General features: G+C 42.0%; 2 protein-coding genes across 9 annotated transcripts; one reads left to right on the top strand and one right to left on the bottom strand.

The window, feature by feature from the left end:
- Positions 1–72: 72 nt before the first annotated feature.
- Positions 73–4,732, bottom strand: TXNL4B (thioredoxin like 4B). Of its 4 annotated transcripts, none has more exons than XM_084652320.1 (4): positions 4,637–4,732; positions 2,638–2,806; positions 864–1,015; positions 73–354 (listed from the first exon to the last, which is right to left on the bottom strand). In XM_084652320.1, exons 2-4 carry the CDS (start codon positions 2,767–2,769, stop codon positions 189–191), a joined length of 450 nt encoding a protein of 149 aa, XP_084508446.1. In that variant the 5' UTR covers positions 2,770–2,806; positions 4,637–4,732; the 3' UTR covers positions 73–188. The 4 variants fall into 4 exon arrangements, with proteins under 4 accessions (XP_084508446.1, XP_084508444.1, XP_084508447.1 ...); XM_084652318.1 differs by having other exon boundaries at positions 4,546–4,697; XM_084652321.1 differs by lacking the exon at positions 4,637–4,732 and adding an exon at positions 4,412–4,431.
- Positions 4,733–4,767: 35 nt separating this feature from the next.
- Positions 4,768–9,125, top strand: TRMT10C (tRNA methyltransferase 10C, mitochondrial RNase P subunit). Of its 5 annotated transcripts, none has more exons than XM_084652258.1 (3): positions 4,768–4,869; positions 5,541–5,619; positions 7,511–9,125. In XM_084652258.1, the coding sequence occupies exon 3, from the start codon at positions 7,542–7,544 to the stop codon at positions 8,841–8,843; it is 1,302 nt and encodes a 433-aa protein (XP_084508384.1). In that variant the 5' UTR covers positions 4,768–4,869; positions 5,541–5,619; positions 7,511–7,541; the 3' UTR covers positions 8,844–9,125. The 5 variants fall into 5 exon arrangements, with proteins under 5 accessions (XP_084508384.1, XP_084508388.1, XP_084508386.1 ...); XM_084652260.1 differs by lacking the exon at positions 4,768–4,869 and adding an exon at positions 4,876–5,024; XM_084652259.1 differs by lacking the exon at positions 4,768–4,869 and adding an exon at positions 5,041–5,340.
- The last annotated feature ends 4,416 nt before the right edge of the window (positions 9,126–13,541 follow it).

Genomic DNA, 13,541 nt, shown 5'->3' with positions numbered 1-13,541 from the left:
AATTTCACTCTCAAAGCACCATATCATAGCCATTAGATAGTGTGCATCTCAGAGAATAATTTGTGTGACTCATACAAGTAAACATGTACCTTTATTTATAAGAAAGTGACAGAATGTCTGTCTTCAAAGGGTGACCAATATGATCTTCAAGATGAATTCACAAGTTTTGCTCATCTCAAATCAATATTTTAAATTCCTTGATAGAGAAGGTCATATTTGGGAACATTTTTTGGATCAATAGGACTCCGTACAATGAGCTTTCCACGCATTGCTCCACGGTAAATCACTTCAATCAAATCTATGAAATCTTGCTTTGTTTTAAAGCTTCCCACAAATTTAGTGTGATCTGGAGACCTATGTAGCAGATAAAGACAGTAGAAATGTAAATGCCTGTTAAAGGGTCTGAAACAAACTTTTTAAAGACAAGAAAACTTATTCAACAGAAAGGAGGATTTTGATTTAGTCACTCTTATGGCTTGAACCACTTTGGTATGGTATACATGAAGTAAAAAGACAAGGCAATATAGGAATTATTGTGACCAGACCTCAAAAACCTAAAAAGATGCTGTGGTATGACCAAGAATTTAACATGGAGAGCAGAGTGAAGTGTGACATTATACTGCACATCATCTGTGAAATGTATCAGAGTTTTTTTCACACAGTACTAAACGAGAGGGTATTTCAAAATGAAAGGCGTAGTTCAGCATCTCTGCCCATTCATTACTTGGCCTGCTCTCTTTCAATATTCATGCAACTACTGACAAAGGAAAGTACAGTTTTCTCAAGCCACCTCATAAGATAACAAAGGCAGAGACTGTGCTAATTATGGTAAACAGAAGAGAACCTCATGCAAACTGACATACCCATAATCCACTTTCATGTGCTGTCCATTGAAGAAAAAGACAGTAGATGGAATATAACTGATGTCAAAATACTGGGTGTACACTGGCACCTTGTTCACATCCACCAAGTAAATGGCTGCCATTTTACTTAAGTCATGAGATGTCTTTGCAAGCTTTAGAAATTGAGAAAGACATGATAAAAACAGTTTCTAACATGAGCAGGCAAAACATGCCAAGTTTAAAAGCACAGCTGTAATTGCTAACCTTGTTTTTTTAAATAAGGGAGAGTCAGAATTAGTGAAAGACTGATCTTTATCTTTAAAAATATATTTTTAAATTAATTCATGATCCGGTTGCTGCTTTGAGCACATGCTTTTTTCCAATATCATGTTTTGGTCACTGTAAAGAATCAGTTGTGCAAGCATAAGGAAGCAAAGACCTCTGTCATGGCAATTCATTCTCGGAGAAATGTTTGTCTTATGAGAAGACATCATGGATATTTGAACATTACTGAATTTTAAATATAAATATTAGTCCATCTTGTTTCAAACATAAGTAGCATGGACTAGTGTTCATATCATGAGACCTGGAAACAAATGCCTGATTTGTAAGACCACTTCTACCACTTGCTGTATGGCCACAGGCAAGTCATTTAACTTCCCTTTGTGTGCATTTACACTGGGGGAAAAAAATCAATCCGGTAATTTTCCATGAGTGCATCTCCACCATTGGCAGCAATGGTGGAAGCTGTATTGTAGAAAGGGTACAGCTGTTTTTATTACTGTGTAGTCTAACTGCTTAGGTGAAGGAATCCGGATGAAATCCTGGCTCCGCTGAAGTCAATGGCAAAACTCCCACTGACTTCAGAAGGGCAAGGATATCACTCTATGTCTTTATTCTCTCTGTGAGGTGCCTTGCACCCCTAATTGTACTATATGCAAATGCTATAAAGTAAAGTTTATATAGCACTTTTCAGTTTCAAAGTGCTTTGCAAACAATGATTAAGGCAATGATTTAGTCACGGGTATTTTTAGTAAGTCATGGACAGGTCACAGGCAATAAACAAAAATTCACAGCCTATGTGTTACCTGTCCATGACTTATACTAAAAATACCTGTGTTTAAATGGGGGAGGAGCGCACTGTGTGGTGGGGGGACAGGGAGAGGGGGTTTGCTGCTGCTGGAGAGGGTGCCTGGGGCCAGCGGCTCCAGCTGCCAGGGGCCAGACTGCAGCTACTCCAGCCGGCTGTCCGGGGACTGCTGCCCGCGATCGTGGACACTCCGGCGAGCTGGCTGGGGACCTCTGCCCAGGACTGCGGCTGCTCTGGCTGGCTGGGAACCACTGCCCAGGGCCGGGGACTGCAGCTGCTCCAGCTGGCCAGCCAAGGACTGCTACCCAGGACCGTGGCTGCTCCAGGTGGCTGGGAACTGCTGCCTGGGGGGCGGAACAGTGGCTGCTGTTGCTGTCCTGCGGCCACTCCAGTAGCTGTCCCCGGGGTCAACTACACTGGCCCCTGCAGAAGTCACGGAGGTTGTGGAAAGTCATGGAATCCATGACCTCTGTGACAGACATGGAGCCCTAACTATGATTAATTTTCACCACACTCTTAGGAAGGGAGTGAAGTATTCTCTAATTACTCCACTTTACATTTCATTCCCAGTGCACTAATAACTTAATTGTAATTTGGCTCCTTCTATATTATTTGATAGTATCATGTCATTTCATTCTATTGCACCAAATGTGTATGTAATGATTGGCATAGCATCAATAAAAGGTTTTTAAAAATTGCTCTTACAGTATCATCCAATTGAAGACAAACAGGATCATCATCTTTCCCAAATCGAAGAACCAAAACTTTCTCCGCTACACTTTTTATTGCCTGATCCACTTCCTTTTTATTGGTCAGTTTGGGCAGCAGGAAACTCATCTTGATTGAAAATGGCTCCAGACATCAAACACTGTATCTAATTATTAAAAGAGAGACTGTCAAAATTGGTAAACCTGCCTCCCTACCACACACAAAAAAGTAGTTGATTAGACAATGACAATGGGCTTTAAGTGTTTGCTTAAAGCAGTCTAATCTATTAGGATTTCTTTTTTTAAGGGGAAAGAGAGAAAATACTGCTCCAAACACTAAAAATTAAATATTACTACACACTGCAGCTTTCTTCAAATGAAAGACCAGCTTACTTACATACCTGTCTATTATATCATGGGCTTCAGAGAGAGTTGCACACAGATTTAAAGAAAATCAGTTTTAAAAACAACATTTAAAAAAGGCTGTGTGAATTATTTAAATATGGGACTATTGGCAAAGAAGGTGATATATGGGATATAAAGATGTGAGAGGAGAAAAAGGATAGTGTTGTGAGCAGCTGGAGAAAAAGCAGGTCCCTAAAGACAAGGGGGAGCTATCAATTTACATTTTGTACAAACACTAGGTTGTCTGGCTACTGCAGTTCTATCTAGTTAGTTCAGTTATATCAAAAAGGTCTGGAAGGATATAACAGAAGACCTGTTGAAGAATATACATTGTTGGCAGTAGATATAAGATACGATGCACTCACAAAACGAAATCCTCTATGCCACAGCATGTCCACTTAGGGTGACCAGATGTCCCGATATTAGGGGCTATGTCTTATACAGACAACTATTACCACCTCCACCCCCAAAAAAGCATCCCAATTTTTCACCCTTGCTATCTGGTCACCCTATGTGAACTTTACATGCATAGCCTAAATCAGTGGTTCCCAATCTTTATGGGAGGCTGTCAACTTTCACCAGATTGAGACCCCTCAGCTGTACCAGCAACCAAATAAAATGTGTTTGAGATTTAAGAGAGACCTATTAGATCACTCAGTACATCTCCCTGCCAAAGAAGGACTGCCTCCTTCAGCACATTTTCTCACACTTTGTCTAGTCTAAAATAATTTATGCAAAGGAGTTGCAATCACTTCCTTTGGGAGACTGTGCTACACCACGGTACAGTTCACTCTCAGGAAGTTATTTCCCCAGATAATCAGCTTGAAGTTTCTTTTTCTTTATTTATCCCATTATTATATCCTCATATACCACACTACGTAATTCCTCTACATCACAGATGTTTACACCGGTCAATATTTCTTTACTGTTATTGCATCTTCTTCAACCTCCTCCCTAGTCTTCATCTGTCGAAGCTCTAATATTTTGCTCCTTTAAACTCTTCCTCATGTCAGGCTTTCCACATAATTTCTGCTACCCTGCTCTGAACTCCTTCCAAGTTGCCAATGTTGTGGTACCGAGCAACAGATGAACTGATATCCCAGCGGCACACACCGCAGAGAAAAGGACTGTGTCCTGTGGAGCATGAAGCCTTTTGAGGAGAGGAGCCTGGGGCTCCTGGGAGCCATAGAAAGCGGATCTGATACTGACACACCCTTCCCCACCTTGGGACATGAGGCCCCTTCATCTGCAGCCTCCCTCAATCACCCTGATTTCTTCTGGCCGCTCTATGCCATCGCAAACTGCTGCCCCTCCCCCGCTACCACTGGGCTCCCCCGTCTCGCCCCAGTATGAGCCCTGGAACCTGCCCCGGCCTCCAGCTGCCCCCTGCCCTGCCGCAGAACCCCGGAGGCAGGAAGCGCAGTAGGACCCTGGGGGAAGGTAGGAACCTAGAGTTCCAGCTGCAGAACCCCGAGGACCAGGACGGGCAGACACCGCGCACCTGAAGAAAAATGGAGACATCGGACCCAATGATCGCACCGCCAGGCCCGTCTATCGGACAGAACCACTCAGCGCGCAAGCGCAGATCCTACCCTATGATTGGCTACAAACCAAAGCCAATCAGAGCAGCTGGAAAGCAGGCCAACCCAGCGGCGTGGCTGCTGGAGCTTTTTTCCCTTCCGAGTGAGGGGGAGGTGGGTCCCACACCCGAGAACCCTCCGGCTGGAAGTGGAAGCGGAAGCGGAAGCGTGGCGCGTCGGAGGGTTCTCGAGGTGGGACTGGATAGGTCGGAGCGAGAGGCACGTGGGGACTGGTGCTCTTGCAGGTGCGTGGCCGGGGGCGGGCACAGGGCGCCGAGTTTCCAGCACAGCCGGAGCCGCCCCGGGGAGAGGCGGGCCCTGGCTCCCCAGGGTCCCGCAGCGGGAGGCCCCGTTCCATTGGGGTCCGCTGGCGCCGCCGGGGTGGAAGCCCCGGGCCATGGTAGTGCGCAGAGGGCAGACGCCGACCAGGCCTCTTGTCTGCTGCGGGGCGGCCTGTAAGGCCGCTGCTCCTGATACCGGGCCCGGTGTCACGCGTGGGGCGGGGGAAGCCCCTGTGTGGATCACTGAGCCCCGTGTGCGTGCACGCCACCCACCCATCTGTGCAGTAGGGATAATATCGTTCGCTAAAGACTGAACGATAATGTGTGAAAAGTGCTTTGAAATGTCAAATGTATTTGTAATGGCTAAGCATTATGGGTTAATTTTAAGATCGTTTCAAAAGCATCCCCTCCTGCAGCTTTCTGTAGAAGGGACAAGTAAGTTCTTTAACTCAAATGATCACCTGCTTACAGCATGAGTTTCTGTACCTCTGTTATGGAAGACATAACAGAATTATTTGTTCAACTAAGACAGTTTAGCTCTGAGAGATCTAGCACTAAGACTGTGTTTAAAAGAGGGGTTGTTTCCTGTGTTTTATAAATATCAAATAACGTGTTTTTCTGTGTTCCATACCCAGGTTCTTCTAAAGGGATTTTTAGAGCTTTCAGCGAAAATGAACCAGTAGCAAATACACTCAGTCTTGGACAAGTCTAGCGGTAACGTGGCTTTATTGGAAAACTTAGGTCAAATCCTTATTTGCTTTAAATAAGCACAGATCCATTTACTTCATTGGAGCTATGCCACATTAGATTACCTGAGGCTGGGCCTCATATGTTTTTCCTTTATGTACATTCTCTCATGTGCATTTTTGATTTTAGTACCTTAATGTCATATTTGAAGTATATAATTTGTTAAAGTCTCAGTGGGTTTTTTTGTCCTGTTCCACAGAATGAATCATTTTTATTTTACTATCCTGTAAATTGTACTGTTTGTTGTTTCAATGTTGATAATTCATATTAACAATTTTATTGCAGTTGTCCATCAACTTTATACAGTCTATCTCTTTCATTATATTAGTCAACTTTCACTGCAGTCATAGCATCTCAAAACAATGGCATATTTACAGAATATTTTGTTTTAATAATCTGTTTTCTGTTTATACTTTAGTTTCTTTAATTTAAAAAAAAAAGATTTAACTTGTCCTTTTTCAAATAAGGACACTTTTTTTAAGTTTCAGGTGGTATAGTAAATTAAGATTATAGCATACAAAGTTTTTTTTAATGTGTAACTTATTTTTGCCTTTAATTTGTTTCATATTTTTAAATTGAACTCTTTTCAGAGTAACAGCCGTGTTAGTCTGTATTCGCAAAAAGAAAAGGAGTACTTGTGGCACCTTAGAGACTAACCAATTTATTTGAGCATGAGCTTTCGTGAGCTACAGCTCACTTCATCGGATGCATACCGTGGAAACTGCAGCAGGCTTTATATACACACAGAGAATATGAAACAATACCTCCTCCCACCCCACTGTCCTGCTGGTAATAGCTTATCTAAAGTGATCATCAGGCCCACCCTGGTGATCACTTTAGATAAGCTATTACCAGCAGGACAGTGGGGTGGGAGGAGGTATTGTTTCATATTCTCTGTGTGTATATAAAGTCTGCTGCAGTTTCCACGGTATGCATCCGATGAAGTGAGCTGTAGCTCACGAAAGCTCATGCTCAAATAAATTGGTTAGTCTCTAAGGTGCCACAAGTACTCCTTTAAATTGAACTCTGTAATTTGTTCATTGGCTCTACTTAGGGTTGGCCATGGAGAGAAAAGGATATGAAAAAACAGCTTAGTTAGTTCTGTTTTAGGCCCAGTTCTGCAAACACTTAATCTTGTTTGCTTAACTTTATTTGTGTGATGAGTCCTGTTGAAATTAATGGGACTACTCATATGAGTAAAGCTATATATGTGCTTTAGTGTTTACAGGATTGGTACTTTAGGCTTAGATTTATTCACATGCATAACTTTACATATTGTGAGTAGTCCCATTAGCTTCAGTGGCAGCATAAAGTTAAACCCATAAGCCTGCAGGAGTTTGCCACGGGCACTTCCCTACTTTACTGTTACATTTCAAAGAGATAAGCATTAGTGATGTGAACATTTTCTGGAAAAACTACTCAAAAAGAAATCCTCACCTACATTGTCACACCACAAGTAGAATGAATTGTGCTTCTGTGGTCTGCACCTATGAAAGCATTCATGGCATCTGTGTGCAGTGGCATGCTTCCATCACAAAGCTTCCTATCTACAAATGACATACAAGAGTGATTGAAGTGGGAGGGTTGAAACATATTTAAGTATTGTTTGACTTGACCTGGAATTATACACAGCTGATTTAAGCAACAATGCTAACTGCTGTTTCCTCTAGTAGCAACATCAACTTTATTTTCTTTTAGAGACAGTAAAAAAGTAAAAGTCTAATTAGAATATTGATATCAAGTGCTAAGAAGTAACTTCCTGTTCATCTGAGGAGTTAAAATTAGAAGCAGATTGAGTTTTTCTCACATCTGTGACTACTAATTTTGTTTTTCTTTTGTCTTGTTACCATTTTTGCAGATAACTGCTTGGATACAACACTCTCCTAAATATGAAGTTTTTTAATATGCTTCTCAGAAGCATTGTGAGACGTTCGGTTTTTCCGTTTGCTATGCAGAATGGGTCAAAAAAAGATTTGTTTTTAACAACTCCCCAGAGGTCATTTCCATGTAGAACACTGATTTTGTCTCCTGCCCTGAAGAAGCAGATTTCATCCAGCCCCACTGAGAAGCTAGATTTGGATGGGTGGAAAAATGTCATGAGATCTGGAATGCAAGAGGAAGTCGGTGAGGCATCTGAGAGTGAGGAAGATTCTACTTTAGCTGCCACAAGGGAACTTGTGGAGATGTGGAGGCTAGCTGGCAAAACTGTTCCAGAAAATATCAGTGAAGAAGAGATAAAGACCCTTATGGAATGTTCCACTAAGTCATCCAAAAAGAAGTATTTAAAATACTTAGCTGTCAAAGAAAAAGTGAAGAAAGCTAATAAGGTAAAGCAGGAAAAGCAAAAGGAAGCAAAGAGGGAAAGGCTGGAAAAGGCTAAAAAAAATGATACTGGTGAGCTGAAGAATACTTTCTTATTACAGTTTTGGTCCAAGTCTATGGATAAGATGTATAACTGGAGGACTGCTCAGGCTATGATCTTTGGCCAGCCTCTAGTATTTGACATGGCTTACGAAAATTACATGTCACGTAGAGAAATGGAGAACACAGTGAATCAGCTAATGGAGACCGAAGGTTGGAATCGAAGAGCTGTGGATCCTTTTCACTTACATTTCTGTAATGTCAAAGTAGATGGCCCATATCATAAAGAATTTGTCAAGCGCTATGGAGAGGCATGGGACAATTTACTTGTGACTGTGACAGAACAGTCTCACACAGATGTCTTTCCAAGCGACAAGCTCATCTACTTAACTGCTGACTCTCCCAATGTAATGAAGAAGTTTGAGCATGATAAAATTTATATAGTTGGATCAATGGTTGACAGGAATATACAGACTGGAATCTCTCTTGCACATGCAAAACGCTTGAAATTAACAACTGAACGTCTTCCACTGGAGAGGTACTTGAAGTGGGAAACTGGTGCCAAAAATCTCACATTGGACCAAATGATTCGTATTTTATTAACTTTAAAAGATACTGGAAATTGGCTGGAGGCGCTGAAATTCGTTCCAAAAAGAAAATATGAAGCTTTTGTAGATACATCCTTCTATTCAAAGCATAAAACTGATACAGGGAGAAGAACAAAGGTGTTTGAATTTAGCAATAGTAAGGAAAAAGTAAAGAAGCCCTTTGTAGAGAATTCCTTCAGGAAGCAAACACAGAAAAAATGGTGGATAGCTGAAGAATCTTAAGGGCAAACTATACTGTTAATAGGCTTAAATTTCCATTGACTTCTGTGGGAATTTGATGGAAAAAACTGAAGGGTAAAAGAGTAACTAGAACTGCTGTCTGATATGGGTTTTTTATAACCTTTGTATTGCAGTTATTTAAACAGAAGCTTAACAGGCTTGTTCCCTCCCCATCCCCCCCCCAAAAAAAATCCATGAGGAAAAGCTGTGATGATCAAATCTACAAATTGCACCATAAGAAAGAATGTAATTAAATTGAATAAAACTGTGGTGGATATAACTTCATTTAAACCCTTACTTGTTTAACACCAAATGCTGTAATGTGGTTGATTAGTTCATGGACTGAAATATGGTAAATATAGACACTGTAAGAGGCTAGCTGGATACTATTAATCTAGTGGATGTACTACAAATGCCTTAGTAAATATTTGCAGACCTTAGCCTTTCTATTCGTTTACAACACTAATAATGTCTTGAATACTGATCTTAGAATGTAGCTGATTTGCCCACTGGCTCTTACCCCCGTGAATAAGTTGTGGTTTTGTTTTCTGAGGGTGTTTTTTGGTTTTTGGTGTTTTTCGGGGGGGCGGGAGGCGAGTAGGGAGTTTGCTCCATGGTGTTTTAGAAAGATCTCATTATGATGATGCATCATTTATTCATTCAAAGTATTTTAGTATCTGATGTGATGCCTTGTGAATGTAAACATAAAACAATCTGACCTGCGGTTCTAAAATTCGCTCACCTTGTGGAAGAAAGCGATGTGGACCTGTGAACGACTTCTTTTTAAGAAATATATGCATTTTTGTCCCTTTTATCATGTAGGGTTTTCCAATCCTCTACAGCTTTTGAAAATAATAAACACGGGTACTAGTAATACCCCTAGGGGCAGAGAGTCTCTTTTCATGTGGCAGTTCTGTACTGAAAATACACAACACTTCTCAGTTATGCATGAAGTTTAAATCACTGATTTAGGTGAAAATGACTGTTCAAGTTGCAGATTAGGGTTTTTTCCTACCTTTGAAAAAGCCTTTACATGTCACAGTTCCAATTACCCTCTGCCCAAGAGCAGTGAAAATGGGACAATTTCCCTGTCTTACCTACAAAAATTTTAAACAGAAATGTTATGACTTTAAGGGAGGCCCGATTAGACTCTTTACAGAGGAACAAGGTGAAAAGTAAATGTCAAGCCTGTTTACCTTCATATTTCAAACAGGATATCTTCCTAGATGTGACTGAAAAAAATATTGCTGATCAAAAGACTCTAACAGTTAATTGGTTCCTGCATCTTTAAAAATACAAATGAGAATCTGTCTTCCTTATGAGAAGCTACTGGGGGTGGAATCTATGAAGGGTTATAAGTGTTGCAATACTGAGCATCATGGTGCCTATCTTAGCCATCTAGAAAATCACAAGAATAATGCTGTAATCCCCAAAGCTAAATTGAGTATCTAGGCCTTATACAATGAAGCGGGAGAGAGAGAGAGAGAGAGGCCTAAAAGTGCACTCAGCAACAGGCTAAGGGAGGTGTTACCTAATCTAGCCAAAAGAAAAGGAGGACTTGTGGCACCTTAGAGACTAACCAATTTATTAGAGCATAAGCTTTCGTGAGCTACAGCTCACTTCCTCACATGCATATCGTGGAAACTGCAGCAGGCTTTATATATACACAGAGAATATGAAACAATACCTATTCCCACCCCACTGTCCTGCTGGTAATAGCTTATCTAAAGTGATTTCCAGCACAAATCCAGGTTTTCTCACCCTCCACCCCCCCACACAAATTCACTCTCCTGCTGGTGATAGCCCATCCAAAGTGACAACTCTTTACACAATGTGCATGACAATCAAGCTGGGCTATTTCCTGCATAAATCCAGGTTCTCACATCCCCCCCACCCCCATACACACACAAACTCACTCTCCTGCTGGTAATAGCTCATCCAAACTGACCACTCTTCAAGTTAAAATCCAAGTTAAACCAGAACATCTGGGGGGGGGGGTAGGAAAAAACAAGAGGAAACAGGCTACCTTGCATAATGACTTAGCCACTCCAAGTCTCTATTTAAGCCTAAATTAATAGTATCCAATTTGCAAATGAATTCCAATTCAGCAGTTTCTCGCTGGAGTCTGGATTTTTAGTTTTTTTGTTTTAAGATAGCGACCTTCATGTCTGTGATCGCGTGACCAGAGAGATTGAAGTGTTCTCCGACTGGTTTATGAATGTTATAATTCTTGACATCTGATTTGTGTCCATTTATTCTTTTACGTAGAGACTGTCCAGTTTGACCAATGTACATGGCAGAGGGGCATTGCTGGCACATGATGGCATATATCACATTGGTGGATGTGCAGGTGAACGAGCCTCTGATAGTGTGGCTGATGTTATTAGGCCCTGTGATGGTGTCCCCTAATCTAGCCAGTGGGAGATGCAGACTAGATGTATGCTAAGCCCCACCCCTCTCTGAGAGAGGTGCCTATGTCAGTTTAGCAATTCACAAACAAATCCTGCAGGTATCTGGTAGAGGCACCTAAACTGCTTCTTGAGGGAATGAGTTAGGCACATGACTTGCCCCACATAAAAGGGCTGGCGGAGGTCTACCCAGTAGGTAAATCACTCACCTGGGATGTGAGAAACCTAGCTTCATTTCCCCACCTCTGCCAGCAGGAGAAAGTATTTGTACAGGAGGGTACTCTTAATAACTGAGCAATGGGATATTCAGATGTGGGGTGCCCTCAATCTCTCCTATTGAACCTATTGCACTCTGAATAAATAATGAAAGAGTGATTAGAGCAGGGGGATGCCCTAGGGTTTCCAACATGGGTACCTTCATCACTGGACTACACAGTTATTCTCTTTTTCTCTCTGGCCCAAGAACTAAGTATTTATCCACAGCAGAACAGTCATTGGGCCAGAGAGCAGTGGGAGAACATCACTGGACCAGAGAGCAATGGGAAACCCTTTTTTAAATCCTTTCAAATTTACACCCCCACCCTCTCCAGAAGAGCCATGTGTAAACTTGAAAGCTTGTCTCTTTCACCAACAAGAAGTGGGTCCAATAAAAGATACCTCACCTACCTTGTCTCTTTAATAGCCTGTGATCAACACAGCTACAATACTGCAAACATCAACTTAAATGCACTTGTAGCTAAAAGTGTATTTTTACAAATAATGTAAGATTATTTGATTCATCTTTTACAATAACTTTATTTTGTTTTCAGTGAGTTTACTGTGTGCAAGAGAGCACTTGATGTACAATCAACCTCACCTTTACTATTATCTATTCCCTTGCTTTTATACAGTAACAGGAAAGAAAACCATTTTTAAAAAATAGATTAAAACCATAAAAATTGGTGGAGTGATTAGGCTAAGTGTAGAACCACAAACTAGTTTTTAAAGCTCTTAAAACTGACTAGATTTGAAAGTGATAGTCCTTTTAGTTTAGCTCTACATTTAAAAATGAAAACAGGAATAGAATATATACAAGCAGAAATGCTTCACCTGGCCCTACAACATCATCATCAGGGATTAAATCTGGGACCTCAGGATTGTGGACCTTCTGCCTAAGCTAAAAGATTCAGTTGTCAGCCAGCTCATGAAACTGTATATGTGGGTCAGCCACCAGCAGTGGGGTCTGGACGGAGTGGGGACAGGGAAGCTTGTCCCAAGCGTCACAGATTCATAGAGAGGCAAGGTGGATGAGCATTGGCCTGCTAAACCCACAGTTGTGAGTTCAATCCTTGAGGGGGCCATTTAGGGATCTGGGGCAAAAATTGGGGATTGGCTCTGCTTTGAGCAGGGGGTTGGACTAGATGACCTCCTGAGGCCCCTTCCAACCCTGAGATTCTATGAGGTAATATGAAGATTGTCTCTGTAATATCCTGGGATCAATGTAGCTACAACACCCAACAATAGGCCCACCTTGATTATCATACACATTGTAAGGAGAGCGATCACTTTAGATAAGCTATTACCAGCAGGAGAATGGGGTGGGAGGAGAGAAAACCTTTTGTAGTGATAAACACCCATTTTTTCATGGTCTGTGTATATAAAAACATCTTCTGTATTTTCCACAGTATGCATCTGATGAAGTGAGCTGTAGCTCACGAAAGCTTATGCTCAAATAAATTGGTTAGTCTCTAAGGTGCCACAAGTCCTCCTTTTCTTTTTGCGAATACAGACTGACACGGCTGTTACTCTGAAACCAACAGTAGTGCAGTTCTTCCTGTTTGCAATCCCTTGTAACAGCATGCTCCTGGCCGTGTCATTGGTAGCAGAGACTGAACCTGGGACTTCTGTTTTCAAAGCTGTGAGTTGTTCCTGTCTGTCTGAGCAAAAGGACTCTCCTCTCTCAGGGCTCAAAGGTTCAGCATCAGATGGTGGGCCTGATCTCAAACCCATGGTCTGTCCACTGACGTCACTGGGCTTTGGGTCAGCTCACTCTGGAGCAGTGGCGGCCAGGCCCGGCCTGACCTGTGTCTGTACCAAGTGCAGGCGGATCTGTGGGTCCAGGAAGGGACCCACATGCAAACCTGTGGTAGAGATCAGCCTCGAATGGAGGGCTGATGGTGCAGCAGCGAGGCTCTCATATGACGTGTATTCGCTCCACATTGTCCTGCCATTATGTGGGGCACCGTGTGTGTCGCTCTCTGTCTGTCCCCCACCTCCCAGCCCACTGGGGCAGAAAAACCTATGTTAAGGGGGA

This window comes from Lepidochelys olivacea, assembly GCF_965140295.1.
Source record: "Lepidochelys olivacea isolate rLepOli2 genome assembly, chromosome: 1".
NCBI lineage: Eukaryota > Metazoa > Chordata > Testudines > Cheloniidae > Lepidochelys > Lepidochelys olivacea.
Note: the sequence above shows the minus strand (reverse complement) of the source record. Positions and strands in the feature narration are given on the sequence as shown.

What these genes read in the sequence shown, in the direction of transcription:
- TRMT10C (XM_084652258.1), top strand. Translation starts at nt 7,542, where the DNA reads ATGAAGTTTTTTAATATGCTTCTCAGAAGCATTGTGAGACGTTCGGTT.
- TXNL4B (XM_084652320.1), bottom strand. Translation starts at nt 2,769, where the DNA reads ATGAGTTTCCTGCTGCCCAAACTGACCAATAAAAAGGAAGTGGATCAG. An exon ending in GTCTTCAATTGGATGATACT is followed by an intron (nt 1,016 to 2,637) that starts GTAAGAGCAATT and finishes CAATTTCTAAAG; the next exon opens with CTTGCAAAGACATCTCATGA. An exon ending in CACATGAAAGTGGATTATGG is followed by an intron (nt 355 to 863) that starts GTATGTCAGTTT and finishes TCTGCTACATAG; the next exon opens with GTCTCCAGATCACACTAAAT.